This window comes from Pantherophis guttatus, chromosome 7 (assembly GCF_059756535.1).
Source record: "Pantherophis guttatus breed Tessera chromosome 7, ASM5975653v1, whole genome shotgun sequence".
Taxonomy (NCBI): domain Eukaryota; kingdom Metazoa; phylum Chordata; class Lepidosauria; order Squamata; family Colubridae; genus Pantherophis; species Pantherophis guttatus.
Window position 1 is genome coordinate 16,740,320 of NC_142069.1, and position 15,525 is coordinate 16,755,844.

The 15,525-nt window shown below is 37.4% G+C and overlaps 1 protein-coding gene across 18 annotated transcripts in view; it reads right to left on the reverse strand.

The window, feature by feature from the left end:
• Positions 1-8,474: 8,474 nt before the first annotated feature.
• Positions 8,475-15,525, reverse strand: part of ERC1 (ELKS/RAB6-interacting/CAST family member 1) — a 149,452-nt gene continuing 142,401 nt past the window's right edge. For all 18 annotated transcript variants that reach the window (XR_015728847.1, XR_015728846.1, XR_015728849.1 and 15 more), the window contains 2 exons: positions 15,021-15,209; positions 8,475-8,776 (listed from right to left, as the gene is read on the reverse strand). Coding sequence is in view for 10 of the 18 variants with exons in the window: in XM_087873697.1 (XP_087729823.1) it covers positions 8,639-8,776; positions 15,021-15,209 (327 nt within the window). In the remaining 8 variants the exon portion in view is untranslated. The remainder of the gene's footprint in view (positions 8,777-15,020; positions 15,210-15,525) is intronic.

Here is a 15,525-nt window from a genome sequence, read left to right on the forward strand (position 1 = left end):
AGCCACCACTTGATCAATTCCATCTCCAGTTGGGGTCAAAAGCATCCACTAGTGCAGAGGTCTCCAACCTTGGCAACTTTTAAGACTTGTGGACTTCAACTCCCAGAATTCCTCAGCTGGCTGGCTGAGGAATTCTGGGAGTTGAAGTCCACAAGTCTTAAAGTTGCCAAGGTTGGAGACCCCTGTACTAGAGAACTCTGGTTTCCACATTCTTGCTGTAAAATACCTCTGTGTATTTCAGTAAACTGACTTTAAAAATGGCCCAGATCTTTTGTCATTAAGGAGATACAATCCTAAAGTGGGAAAAAGCACCACAAGTTGGTTGTATATGAAAAAACTGGATCCCCCCCGTTTCTTTTAATAATAATTAATAATAATTTTATTTCTATTTCTATTTATTTCTATTCTATTTTTGTGGGTGATGGTGGTGGATTTTAGCTACCTTCCCATTTCTTGTACAGGTTAATAGAGGGGTAATTGGCAACACACGTACTTTTGGTATGGGAATCTTTTCAAGTTGCCTTGAAGGTGAGGGAGTAATGAATAGCAAAGGGCTTCTAGAGTACTTCATGCTGGCATAAGAATGTCTCCTTCCCTAGGCTCAGCTATCCACCCCCTTTTAAATTCCTGGAAAATGGTGTTAAGTGTGCCAGAAACAATTAAGTTTAAGTGTAGTTTTGCCACACAAGCTTCTCAATCCATACAATCAGCATGTAGCATGTTTCTCTCCTCTCTGCCCTAATGTTATTCCCCACCCCCCACCAATACATCTCTAAATAGAGGTCCAAATTAGAATTGAATCAGAACTCTAAGCCAAATTAGAATATTTTCCATCTGTGACAGACCTCAATTCTAAATAGTGGGTGCCAAGCATTATACGTTTTATATACCTTGGGCCTTTTCAAACTGCTGAGCTGAAATGTATTATTAAACAACCTGGGGACAATCATTATGGAAACTTGGCAGGAAAAAATTGCCAGGCTGTGTTTGTGCCATAGTTAGGTGCGAATGGGAAAATTAAACAGATTAACAGAGTTGGAAGAGACCTTGTAAATCATCTAGTCCAACCCCACCTGTTGTGGTCTGCCAGCAGCCTGTGGAGCTGGCAGTGGAGTCGGACAGGCTGGGGAGGACAATGAGCCAGTCCTGGAGTCAGGGGGTCCGGACGAGGGCTCTGCGTCGGAGGCAGAGATGAGGCCAGGGCCATAGGGGAGCGATGCGCGGACCCCAGAGCCTCCAGAGGCGGATAACAGAGAGGCAGAGGAACAGGAGGAGCCTGTTCCTAATGCACTCATGCGAAGAGCTGCCAGAAGGCAAGAGCAGCTAAAGTAAAAAGGACGATTTGAGAGTAAGGCCAGGAAATGATTGGCCCCTCCCAGAAGGCTTAAAAGAGCAGCAACGGCTCTTGGGATCTTTGTAGTTAAGCAACGTTGCTACATTTGTTTCTTGTCGGCGTCTCTTGCTTCTGAACTTTGTGGGGTTTTGCCAAGAAAAGCCTTTGGCAGGGTGCCAAAGAAGACAAAGGTTGGTGATAAGGCCAAAGGACTGTTTATGAAGAATTTGTTTTGGAATTAATTTGGACTAAGCTGAAAATGAAGTAATTCTTGGCTGTTCTAATAAAATATGTTTGTTTAGGACTGATTGTATCTGGTAATACTACTACTACTACTAATAACCTACTTGGGCCTAGGTTACAACACTGCCCAAGTAGGAGACCCTGCACCATTTCTGACAATCTCTTCATGAAAGTCTCCAGTGGTGAAGCTTCCATAACTTCCGAAGGCAAGCTGTTCCATTGGTTGATTGTTCTCCCCTCAGAAAATTTCTCTTTATTTCTAGGTTGAATCCTTGATCAGTTTCCATTCATTATTCCTTGTCTGGCCTTTGGGGAAAATAGCTTGACCCCTTCCTCTCTGTGGCAGCTCCTCAAATATTGGAACATTACTATCATGTCTCCTCTGGTTCTTCTCTTCACTAGACTGGCCATGCCCAGTTCCTGCAACGTTCTTCATATGTTTTAGTCTCCAGTCCTCTAATCATCCTGGTTTCTCTTCTCTCTGCACATTTTTAAGAGTCTCAACATGTCTCTTGAAACCATGGCAATACCATTAGACTAACAAAACTAATTTTGTTCTAGTACACAAAGTGAGGATGCAATTGACACTGTCAGTTTATGAGAGTGACATTGTCAATAACAATGGGGACAAGCCACAATCTAAGGCCCCGTGAATTTTCTCTGGGCAGAATTGTGTAGAAAAAAATTTCTTTCCTTCGGGCATGTATCACAAAGTAAATAGATGTGTGATGGGCACCAGAAGTGGAGAGATATTAGCAGCCATGGCTTTGCATGGTGAAGAAAATTGACTGTGAGAATCAGAAGCATAGGGGACCATGTGTTGTAAAAACTATATTCATAAAGCTATACAGATGAACACATCCTTTGTTGCGCAAAAAAGGTAAGCCAATTCCATCCAACAGACATTTTGTTTTTTTATAAAGATCAATGTGTCATCTATGATTAAGCACTCGCATAATCAACATGCCTTAAGTGGAGGAATGCTGCTCGCCAACTCTCTCCCAAGATGGTTCCCACCAGATCTACACATCCTCTGTGTAATAATCACATCTGAGATATTGTAAGAAGTGTGATGTCAGAAGACTCATTACTTTGCACATTTCACATCTTGGAATAGGAGACTTTAAAGTTTACTGTACAAAGATTTTTTTTTTTAAATATACGGTATATATAAAAAAGGACATAACATCTAATTTTTAAACAAGTTTATAATCTCCTCATGAACTTTGTTAATAAAAAAAGAAACAACTGAACAAAAATGTTTATATTATCAAGGCAAAGTTGAATATATAACACAATTTCTTTGCAATTCATTATCTTGTCAGTAACATGACTCCATCAATTAAACACATTTATGTCGAAGGCAGCATATGCACTTGTATTACAGACATCTATTATCTCCCACTGCTAGTCCTTCCAAAAGGAACTCAACATATGTCAGACTATATATGCAAAAGTTGTCTCCTCCTCTATTAAAGTGCAAAACATCACTTTCCAAGTAGACAAAAAAATAATATCCCATCTTTACTATGCCCACCTGCAGTATTATAAACACGGGGAGCCATCCCACTATTTTTCACCCCTATAACAGCCTACTATGCTGCCTTTGTGAGTAATTTGATAGAACAGAACTTAGTGTTCTAAGTTCATCATGAACTAAGTCTGATGAAAATAACCAACTATTTTGGCCGGGAAGAATTAACAGCATGCATTTCAGGTTGTATAGGAGCATCTCATTCACTTGAACCAATGTGATCATATCCTTAAAATGGTATGTACAAGCCATCAGTAATGTGACTGCTAATACAGGTAAGTTAGGCTTATGAGCCGTTTGTATTTAAGGAGATGCTCATGACAAATTCTAGTTTATTTGTTGAATGTCTGAAAGATGCATTACTTCATCTAAGCCAAAAACAGATGGGGGAAAAAGTAAAGGCAATTACGAATTAAACTTGGCTCAAATCTTTTAAGATGCAGCATTAATAAGAATGTCCCAAGGGTGAAATTACAAACCATCTGCAATAAATTCAGCGTTCTTATTCTGGCAGGAACACTTGATAGTAAATCAGATACATCTCTGCTGAAACACTGGTTATTTCAAATGGAAAAGGTTGATAGGTATTCCCCAAACTAACCAGGTTTAAACGTTCGAAAGTACATTCATGTTTTGTAAGATATGATTAGCAGCAATAATAAATCTAATGATGCTATGCATATTTATGTTAGCCAAACCCTGGAGCAGTAGTAGAAATCTTCTACCACAATGACAAGCCCTTTAAGATTATATTTTCAAAGAAACAATGGAACTCTTGACAGAAGAATTGGAAATATAATTTATGTGTAAAAAAAAAAAATCAAAATATGAATGCCAGCTTCCGTGCATCCCTTCAATTTAAATTTGTACTACTAAAAAAACTAGGAAACTTGAGGAAAAAAACCCACAACTGCAGGACTAATTTATTTTTCTCTTGTAAAGGGACTCCATATATATTACCATAGTGATACAGTGAGGAAATCCAAGGGTTAGTGATGTTCCTATGAAGGCCACACTGGTCTCGTCTTCCTCAAGTCTGACCAAGGCAACTAAAAGGTAACTTGAACCTAAATCATCCATTTCCTTAGACCAGAGTTTCCCAATCTTGCCAACTTTAAGGACTTTCAACTTCCAGAAATTCCCCAACCAACCATGCTTAAAACGAACAAGATTGGGAACTGCCTAAGATAACTGTAAAAGGAGGAGTTCACAACTTTGCCTATTCATATTTGAATTCCTTTGGACAATACATTTAGTGTTTATATTTTTAAAGTACAACTTTTCGATTTCTACTCTACCTTTTTTTTAATTTTATTTAAAATCAGACAATAGACACACGGTCAGTAACTGCCCCAGCCAGAGGATCACACAGACAGTAAATTGACAAGCAGAGAACGAAACAGAAAAATAAAATTAAAAAAACAAAACAAACCCAACCCTGAAAGATTTAAGAATACCAATGATGACAGGGTTACAGCACTCACCACACGCACTGGAAAAAAAATCAGTATTCTTATGTTTTACACTTTGACACTGAAAAGTTCGGAAATGCTTTTATTCTCGTTTTTAAAAAAATGTCGACAAACAGCCATTTTGTTCAGAAGGTAACAGCTTCCTTTATAAATGGAAAAAAAGTAAAAAACGGTTATTACAAAAACAGCACCGGTTGCACTGATAAAGACTGAGTGTTTGGCAAGAGAAGAGTTTGTCTTGGTAACTTTGGCAGCCCCCAACCACCCCACTGCCCAATTTCTCTGCTCTGTCACCTTTTCCAGAGAAGAAGGTATTAGATATGCAGCAATCTGCTTTCACTTCTTTTGCTAAAGTAGCACCTCTTGGATTCCAACAACTATGGCAAAAATGCATCCTATTTCCATTTGATAAGGTCACTCCAGGATTCTATGCTATGGCGATCATTTACTCATACGAGATTAGAAGTTTATTTTATGTTCAGATACAGAAATTTTCCTGACAGAATATTAGAATTGATAGATAAAACAGAAGTTTAATACTACTGATGAACGTGGATGTGTATATATTTCCAGCGATCTTTAACCCTCCCCCACCACATTAAAAAAAATTGGTATCTATTTTGCTATATTCTTTGTTTCTTTAGCTATTGCAAGTCTTTGGGAGTTCTCAGATAAGTACTTGGCATTCCTACATAAAAACAAGGGCCAAAAGTAGTCATTGTAACGAATAATTAAAAAAGAAAGGTGTTTTACATTGACATGTCTCTTGTCTATAACTGCATAATTCTGAAGCTGAAGTTCCCTTTTCCTCTTAAAAAAATGTTTGAAATTTGGTTTTGATAAAATCAGAGTGAAAACCTGGATCATTAAACAATCTAACGAGGCTGGCACAAGAAATTACCTTATTCTTTCAAGAAACTCTTAATATGTTCAAATTCTTTCTGTGTAGCATCTTTGGAGATCACGAAACATATTAACAGAAAACCAGCTTTTCAGAGCTTGAAAGAAAAGGAAAACAATTCTCAAAACGGACAAGCCTCGTTGCCCAATAAAAATCTATTAACATTGCTAATCTAAATAAAATTCATGTAAAACTGAAGTGCTTAACAAGGCACATAAAAAAAAAGAATGCTTTTCCAGAAAAACCTTTCGGGGTATATTTTCTGGACACAAAAGCTTGGTCTTACTTGTAGCAGACCATAAAGATATCAAAACTGAGGAAAGCTGTGACTCATTCAATGAAATATCAGATTACCAGACATAGGTCTGAGTATTTCATTTTGTCTTCCAATGGAGCCAATATTGTTTAAATCTACAAGATTGTTAACCATCTTCTACCTTATGGTAAAAAGGAAATAAGAATATCATGCTCTTCCAGAATTACTTTCTAACCTTACAACCTCCAGAGAGGTTGGGATTGGAGCGTCCAGAATTCCCAGATGACATGGCTAACCGGAATAGAATGGTTGTTCTACAAACTCATGGCCAACACCTTGTATTTAAGGCCCACAGTTCCCAGAGATGTGAAAAAAGACAGGCCCTCTTTCCAAATGGCATCAAGATTACTTGCAATATTTTACTGCTGTTAGATCATTGTTTGCAGATAAGAACTTTTTTGTGCATTTTTCTCTCTCCCAAGTTTTTATTGAAGGCTTAGATCCATCCTCAAAATGCAAGAGAATCCACGGTGGAGGGAAGAGATTTTATACAAGAAGGAAAAGAAGAGCAACACGGGAGCTCCAGTCCAGATCTGTGGTAAGAATGGCAAGGGTTCAACAGCTGCTATACTAATAAGAGTAATTTAACAAATTTCTCCCCCCCTTTCCAGAATGTAGTGAATGGAATGCAAACAATAGTACCTATCACCATTTCTTTGCAGTGGGACCTTTAAGAAGTTCTCGGAATATTATATTTTTTGTAACAGATCCTGTTTTGCATTAGTGTAGCCAAATGTAGGGGAAGAGTTAAATGCTCAGGAAGCATTAGCATAAACAGGGCAATAAGCACATGAGAATGCAGGAACAACCACAAACTATCTTCTCCATTTTTCAGAAAAATTCCCCCTTCAAACAAAACAAAAGAAAAAGCTATCAAGGAGCATCTCAGCTAAGTTTACAAGCAGAAGTAATTTCAACCAGAGATAAGGAAATTCCAGAGCTTTTCCTACAGAGAATGGATTATTTTACAGCAGGGAACAAGGGCAGCTGAAGATCCAACCATATAACTCAATAGGATAAGCACTGGTGGCAAATGTTAGGCCTGAAGGCTGAGATGGTTTTATAGGCAGCATTAAATTCCTATAGTGAGTAATTAGGGATGAAGGAGGAAAACCTGAAAGGAAGCTTTCAAAGCAGCAGGTCCTACCAAAATATGCCATTCAAGCAATAGGGCCACAGGTGTGGCTTTGATATGAGACATGGGTGAATAGTATGTATAGTTGCTGTCTATATGCCTTCCGGTGAAGGCAACTGCCAACTTAAGATCACTCAGGTCTCTTCTCTTTTATGTCAAAAAGCATTAACTAGTGGCTCTAGTTGCTTTTAAGCTATCATTACAGATCTCTAAAACCATGGAAGTGCTAACTAAGAGCAATACGAACCCTTCATTAGGAAACCCATAGGATGAAAGACTGTTTACAATTCAAAACCAAGCTTATTTATGCCCAATCCGTTTTCTGAACCATCTACAAGACATCGTGAACACCTAATTTGCCTGACTGCATTCTTTCAAAATCGAATGCATGACGTCGTGTGAGCTGGCTTTCCAGATCTGAACATAGGCATGTGCTGGGTAGAGATGAGGCAGCGGGGAAAAGGGGACCTTAGCGATGAAGAATTAAATGTATAGCATCCAGAAAGGAAGGAAAAAAAAAATCTTTTTAAGACTGAGACTATATTGTAGACATTGCATTCTTTGTCAAAGAAGGAGCATATTTATGCTCTAAAGCAGTGTTTCTCAACCTTGGCAATTTGAAGATGAATGGACTTCAACTCCCAGAATTCCCCAGCCAGCTATGAAGATGAGTGGACTTCAACTCCCAGATTCCCCAGCCAGCTTCAAGTTGCCAAGGTTGAGAAACACTGTTCTAAAGGTTCCTCATGACCCTGAAGCCTGAAATAAGGCAATTAGTTTAATGAAGGTAGGAATATAGCAAAACCAAAGTTTGTTCCAGTGAACGTTTTTAAGAATAAATTATGCATAGAACTAGTCGCGCCCTTAGTCAAAATGTGCTTTCAATATTAATAAAATTCAAATGAATGTTCAGATTCCTAATTAGGCTGTGAATTGCAATATATTAACCTAATACCATGTAGAGAAACTATTCTGATCTCTCAATTGCTGATGGAGGCTCTGGAACATACCACAGTGAATATGATGCAACTCCCCAAGAACCCAAAAAAACAGATAAAATGAGAGAAGTGGGAAGTGGGAAGGGCACAATTCAACCAAAAATGCAACAATAGTGTTATAGTAAAATTGACTAAAAACCAGCCACCAGATTTCATAGCTCATTTGGTAAACAAAAAGTGAGGCTCACAATAAGCAGAACAAATAAGAAAAACACAGGAACGCATTTAACAGAATGCATCACTAAGAATGGGGGACACTTCCCACCTCTCCTTTAGGATCAACCCTCCTGTAGAGACGCAAGCAGCAAACTTAGCTAAACGGATGTTGGCCAATTGTAAGACACTATTAGAGGACATGGAATTCCCCACACAGGCCAAAGATTTTCATTACTTGGAAAGTAAAATAAAGGCAAGTGCCCTCGTCACACTTTCTAGTCTTGGCAAATTTCAGAGCAGACACAACCCAGAGCCAACCGGAAAGTAACTGTGCGGCATATATTCCGACGGAGAAAGGCAGTAAGAAGATGAATGCAGGCATTATCGACTGGAGGAATTACCAGTTTATGTTCATTTGTTTATAAAAAGGTGCACCAAGAGTGTTTCCTCCCCCTCCCCTTTTCATATGCTTTATTATTCTCATGACTCCTTGAACTGGGAGGGCCTGACCCCGTGGCAGGCTGCTGTGGAGAAGCAGTGCTGGCTTCAGTCACGATGATTCCTCAAGTGCATTGACAACTTGCTCCAGGATGTCTGGGCAGTGATCGGCTATCTGCTGGAGAATGGCATTCGCAAACTCTTGTAGCTCTGCGCTGTCCTTCTCGGCCTTTTCCAGCTCGTTGTGAAGCTGCAAGGAAAGAAAAAGAAAAAAAAAGAAAACTTTCAGTTCCTGCACTCGGGTTCATTAAACGGCCAAATCAAGATTCAGTTTTCCCTCTAAGAGTTGTTAAAAAAATAAAAGTCTCCAAAAATAATGTTTTTTTTGGAGACGATCATATAATCTGAATATACACTGAAATCAACTGCAGCTCCTTGATCCATTAGATATGGGTAGTCCTCGATTTGCTACAGTTCAACCTTACAATGGCATTGAAAAAAGTGACTTACGACTGTTTTTCATACTTACGACCAAAGCAGCATCCCCATCGTCATGTGATTAAAATTCAGACACTTGGCAACTGACTCATATTTATGACGGTTGCAGTGTCCTGGGGTCATGTGTTCACCCTTGTGACCTTCTGACAAACAAAGTCAATGGGGAAGCCAGATTCACTTAACAACCATGTTACTAACTTAGTAACTGCCATGATAACAACTGTGATAGGAAAGGTCGTAAAATGTACTTAAAACAGTGTTAAGAAATATGAAGTATCTACATGTCAGTCCAAAATATATTTCTAAATGTATAATCTTATTATGGCATTTATAAATATTTGGTAGTGATACTATATTGAAAAACTGGTATAGTTAAAGTAAAGCCAAGCTACACGGAGGGACCACAGTATTTTATGCAAAGACATCTATGATTTTGATCAATTTTAAATTATGGCTGATGAAAATATGGCATCTCCAGTAAGGGTATGGCTAGCTGATGAGAGCTAAATAGCTTGAAATAGATCTAGTCTCCCTTTATTTCTTTATCAACAAATATAAATTTGGTATAAAACGGTTTGTTGTGAATGCGACTGCTTGAGGGCTCCTGGATTGGAGCTGAAAGGCGAAAGGGAAGCAGTATGCTCCCTCCCATATTGGGGTAGACCAGGTGCTTCGATAGAAAAAAACTATATATATATATATAGTTTTCTGAGGTTTTCGCGGGTGTTTGTATGTAGGTCTTTGGTTATTCGGGTTTTCTCCCGCGTAAAATTGGAGGTTTCTTGGCAACGTTTCGACGAAGTCTCATTCGTCATCTTCAGGCTGGTGTTCTCGGCTTCGTGCTTCTAGGAGCAATTGCAATACATACATACATACATACATACATACATACATACATACATATATATGTGTGTGTGTGTGTGTGTGTGTATATGTGTATGTGTATGTGTATGTGTATATGTATATGTATGTATATATTTGTTTTCTGAGGTTTTCGCGGGTGTTTGTATGTAGGTATTTGGCTATTTGGGTTTTCTCCCACGTAAAAATTGGAAGTTTCGTCGAAATGTCGCCAAGACACTTCCAATTTTACGTGGGAGAAAACCCGAATGATCAAATACCTACATATGTATATATGTATGTATATATGTATGTATGTATGTATGTGTGTGTGTGTGTGTATACATACATACATATGTATATATATTCCTCTTTAGCCAGGTTCTACCTATGTAAACCAAGATATTATGCAGTTCTAGTTCAGTGAAATCACAATTCACTAGTTTCTGGGCTTTTTTTCTTCTGGCAGCCAGCAGACCCTTTGCTGCTGGCTGATGAGGCCTTATAAGGCCGAAATAGATCTATCTTAGTCTCCCAATGGGCAGCAAAGAAAAAAAGCCCAGAAACTAGTGAATTGTGATTTCATTGAACTAGGGCTACATAGTATCTTGGTTTACGTAGGTAGAACCTGGCTAAATAGAAATACACATAAAACCTACGAAAAAGAAAGAAAAACATATATATATATATATATATATATATATGTATGTATGTGTGTGTATATACATATTACATACATACATACATACATACATACATATATATATATATATATATATATATATATATATATATATATATATCTTTTTTCTTTTTTCATAGGCTTTTATGTGCATATTCTCTCTAGCCAGGTTTTACCTATGTAAACTTAGTTGTTCTTCAACCTAGGGCTGAAGAACAACTAAGTTTACATAGGTAAAACCTGGCTAGAGAGAATATGCATATATATATATATATATATATATATATATATATATATATATACACACAAAAATTTTTTTTTATATATTTATATACATATGTGTATATGTGTGTGTGTATATATATGTGTGCGCGCAAGTGTGTGTGTGTGTGTATATATTATTTATATATATATGTATAAATAAAAACATTTACCTAACCCTTTGGGACCTGTCTTGGAGATCCTGCAAAATTCTACGTCATCTTCCATCTTATTTAATATCTGTATGAAGCCATCAGGAAGGACTGTTTGCAGGTTTGGAGTCAGGTGTATTCAACTGCTTCTGGAAGCTCTAGGTTGACTATTTCTAAAGTCTTTGGCTGTCTCCAGATGGTAAAGATAAGGTATTGGAGAAAGAAATTAAGAAATTGCTTTTTCTGGAAACCAGGCTCCAGAGTGATAGCCTGATGTTGGTGGAATTGCACTTGTCCTAACCCAAGACGAAGCTTGCTAAACTCAGCACTCAATATTGAGTAGCCATATAAATGGGTGTGTTTTTAATCAATTTAAAACCCACTGATATTGACTATTTCTTGCTAATCAACATGGGAATAATTTACACTGAATAGAACAGATACAAAATTATAATGGACTTTTAAGAACTATGAAAAAAGCTAAAAACTTAGTTCATGGAAGACAACCAGTACAGGGAAAAAATAATAATACAAGTGAATGACGGACTATCCAAAAGAGTTAACTGGAGATATTTGGCTTCTGGAAACATGGTCTGAATTTTCTGGGTGGACTGCTGGCACAAGATGAGTTGCATGTCATAGGAACTGGTAAAAATGTTTTTGTGCAAACTTGATTTTGGCCAAGTTTGATTAAGAGGGCTTTGGACTCTTGGAGACACAGAGCCCTGACATATATATTTCAGATAAATATGGATATATTGAGAAGGAAGAAGGGGTATTGTTTTAATGAGGCCTATTAATGAAAAAATTGGAACACTGGCTCATTACATTCACAGCCTTCACTGTCTATGCATTAATGTTCAATATAAGAAAGTAAACAAAATGGAACTGAGCTCCTGATATAGAAAGCAAATATGATTTAAAAAGTGTAACGGTACTGATTTGGAATAATATGATTCCTATGTTTTTATCTGTTACATATTTGTATAGGGATTAGAATATGATTATCTATATGCTTAAATGTTCTGCTTTATGTTACTGGCTAACAGATGTTTTGATTTATTCAAGTAACTGAAGAATACAGTTATCTAGAGGTCAGGAAGAAGTATTATTTCATGAATTCTGAGGTAGTAGCAGCTGATATTACTTGAGAAAAGGGTGATTTTTAAAATAAGGAACCAACTATGGATATACATTGGGGATTAAACCTTTTTGGCCACAGCATGCTTATTTATAAGAAAAGTGAAAGTAGATATGTATCTGAAATTTACTCTATGCAAGAGACCGTGTTCCAAGTTCTGTGTTCTTCAGATATCTCTTTTTCCTCTAATACTATACATGTGTATGTTCTTATTATTTATATTGTCAGGATTTGGACATAGCATTGTGGATTTTTCAGGAAGGGGGGTTAGCTAAAAGAATTAAAATAGAATACCAGAGAAATTTACATCTGTAGCAAAAGACTACTGATGTATTTATTCTTTGTCAAAAGTTGGAAAAAAAGAAAAAATATTTTTCTGGGTAAATATATGTTATTTTTTCCCCCTCATGAACAGGGTAAGATTTTGCCCTTTTCTTTCAATTTTTATTATTGTTGTGATTATTAATTTTAAAATTATATAAGTTTTCTAATGCCAAATCTATGCTTTTTTTCTATTAGTTTAAGAGTAATAGCTACAAAGCATGAAAACCTCCTTCCACTAAAATATACAAAAGGAATTCTGATAAGGTGATGTTTATGCTGACTAACTGATCATAGCAACTCCTGTAAAAATCAGACTGACAAATTGAACGGGGGTGGGGGGGACTAAATCAAGAATGATACAGAAGCTCAAGTTTGAGGCCCAAGATGGTGAAAGATTTGTTTCACAAAGAATAGGATTTAAATTCAGTTACTAAACCGAGTCATGCTGAAGCACGAAGAGAAAGATATTCGGGATACAAACAGTTAATAATAGAAAATCCAGCAGCATTAGGTATATAATATGGTAAAAGAAAGATTCCGTATAATTTATGTTTGGAAGTCACAAAAGTTTTTTCTAAGTACGCAAATATAATACATGGTTATATATGTATATTCAAATGTACATGATAGAGCAGTGATGGCTAACCTTTTTGCCACTGCGTGCCAAAAGCGGGGGTCGCGCGCGGGGGGGGGTCACGCGCATGCATGCCCACACCCATAATTCAATGCGCTCTGCCCCCCACGCATGTGCATGCAACCCCCCCGCTTTTGACATGTGATGGCACGGTGGGCCCCGTAGGCCCGTTTTTTGCCCTCCCCAGGCTCCAGAGGCTTTCTTGGAGCCTGGGGAGGGCGAAAACGGCCTCCCCCCCCAGAGGCCTTCTGGAGGCCAGAAACAGCCCGTTTGCCAACCTCCGGTGGGCCCGGTAGGCCCAAAAATCAGCTGTCGGAGCTGAGTTCATGTGCCCATTGATACAGCTCTGTGTGCCACCTGTGACACGTGTGCTATAGGTTCACCCTCACGGTGATAGAGAAACAAGCAGTTCTTTAGTTTAATGTATTGGTTAAGGTGCTGGACTAGAAAAATGTGGGAAGATAGTTGGGTAACTTTGGGCTAGTCCTTCTCTTTCAGCCCAATGCATCCCAGAGGATTGTTGTGCTGAGGAAAATAGGACTATTATAAAGCTTCCGAAACGACTTGATATCTTTTCAGAGTATGTATGTTTCTTGCATGCATTTATGTATTTATTTGATTTCTATTCCACCTTTATTTGTACAGCACTATATAATGCTTTCTTGAGCTGTACAAATAAAGGTTGGATAGAAATCAAATAAATACATAAATGCATGTAAAAAACATACATACTCTGAAAAGATATCAAGTCATATCAGAAGCTTTGTTGCAATAAGTAAAAGAAACAAGAATCTGGGGTGAAACAGACTTTCCACATCATTAGTTATCTAGCAGTTATAAGGAGAATGAAGAAATATAACTGAAACATAAAGCTTATTATCAGCAAAATAAATGTGCACATGTATTTTTAGGAACCATATCCATTCTTCAAGATCCAAACAATTTCTTGCATTGTTTTAGCCATATAATAATTTTTCAATGAAAGACTCCAGATTTAATACTTATCTGTCAACCTCTTGATATATATTGTGTTTTATGCTATATATATTGTGTTTTATGACATATTGCTGAGGTTTCACTTAGGTATTTTAACAAAAAACCCTCTTGAAAACAAAGCTTTTCATATACAGAATAAGAAATATTATCTAGAATTTCTAGATTACAAAAACAGGAAGAAAAATACTGATTAATAGTAATTTTCAGTCTGACCAACTAGGATATTTCGGATTTATAAAGAGAATATTGTTTTTTGCTGAAATACTGCAGTAGCATATTTCTAAATCACTTGCAAATCCCTTTTATATAGATTCAACACAAACACACTGAAGATTCTATTCCAGGTTAATTCAAGGGCAGATTTGCTCATTTATACTTTAAGCACCAGAAATGCTTGGAACCAATCTTATAAAAAAGGGTATACTTTAGCCTTGTCTGGATGTAATGATTAATAGCTCAGTAATATATGAACGAATCTCAGGCTTTTAAGCTATCTTACACTCTATAAACGGCGGTTAATTGTAATTAGGGTGGACCTGGGAAAAATTTAATTGGGTCTTTGGGCATGTCTAGGGCAATGTGACATAGATCAGCTAGGATTTCTTGGAAGTTGTGTATAAAGTAATTTTACACTCTGGATAAAATGTCCTCACAAAATTTTTCTCTTTAATAGATGTTATTTTACTTATTCTAATATCGGTTAAGCTGACCGTACTGAATTTGGGGGCTTTTCTATCCATTCTGGAAGAAACATGGAATTTACCTTTGAATCATGCATTGACAATATATTTCTGAATTCCTATTATTTAAGAATAAGCAGTACCTACACCTTGAAGTACCCTTTATACTCTGAAGTAAAAAACTGCACACTTTCATTTCGAAAACAAAACAAATTCAGACATAACTAAGGAACTGCCATGACCTGCTCCCAGTTTAAGCATCCCAACGAAAACGTCAGATTCTGACCTGCTCCAGAGTCATCTTCTGCAGCTCCTTCTCCCAAGCTGCACGATTCTCATCCAGGTGGTACGATGTGGGAGGAGTGAGTCCACGGAGAATCAGAGGGTCCCGGTCATGGCATAGGGCTGTCAAATGTCCAATATATAACTTCAACTTGCTACGATTCTGATCAAGGTCTAAAAGAGGCTGAATTACCTAAAATAACAGAAAATAATTCAATCACATCCTGAAACAGAAACAAAGGGAATGTTTAATGAAATTTAATAAAAGAAACTGGAGGAAAGCTGAGAGAAACCACCAACTACTGGGCAAGGGGAGGGTATGTGTGGATCCAGTCTCAGAAGACTTGCAGTCAACTTTTGTTTAACTAAAAATTACTTTTAGGAAATGAACATTTCATACAACAACCCCTCCCCACCAAATTACTGTACCCTAGAATACTACTTTCAAATATTTTGAATGCAGGGAGCCACATTTCTTTTTGATCATGACCAATGAAACATTAGGCAGT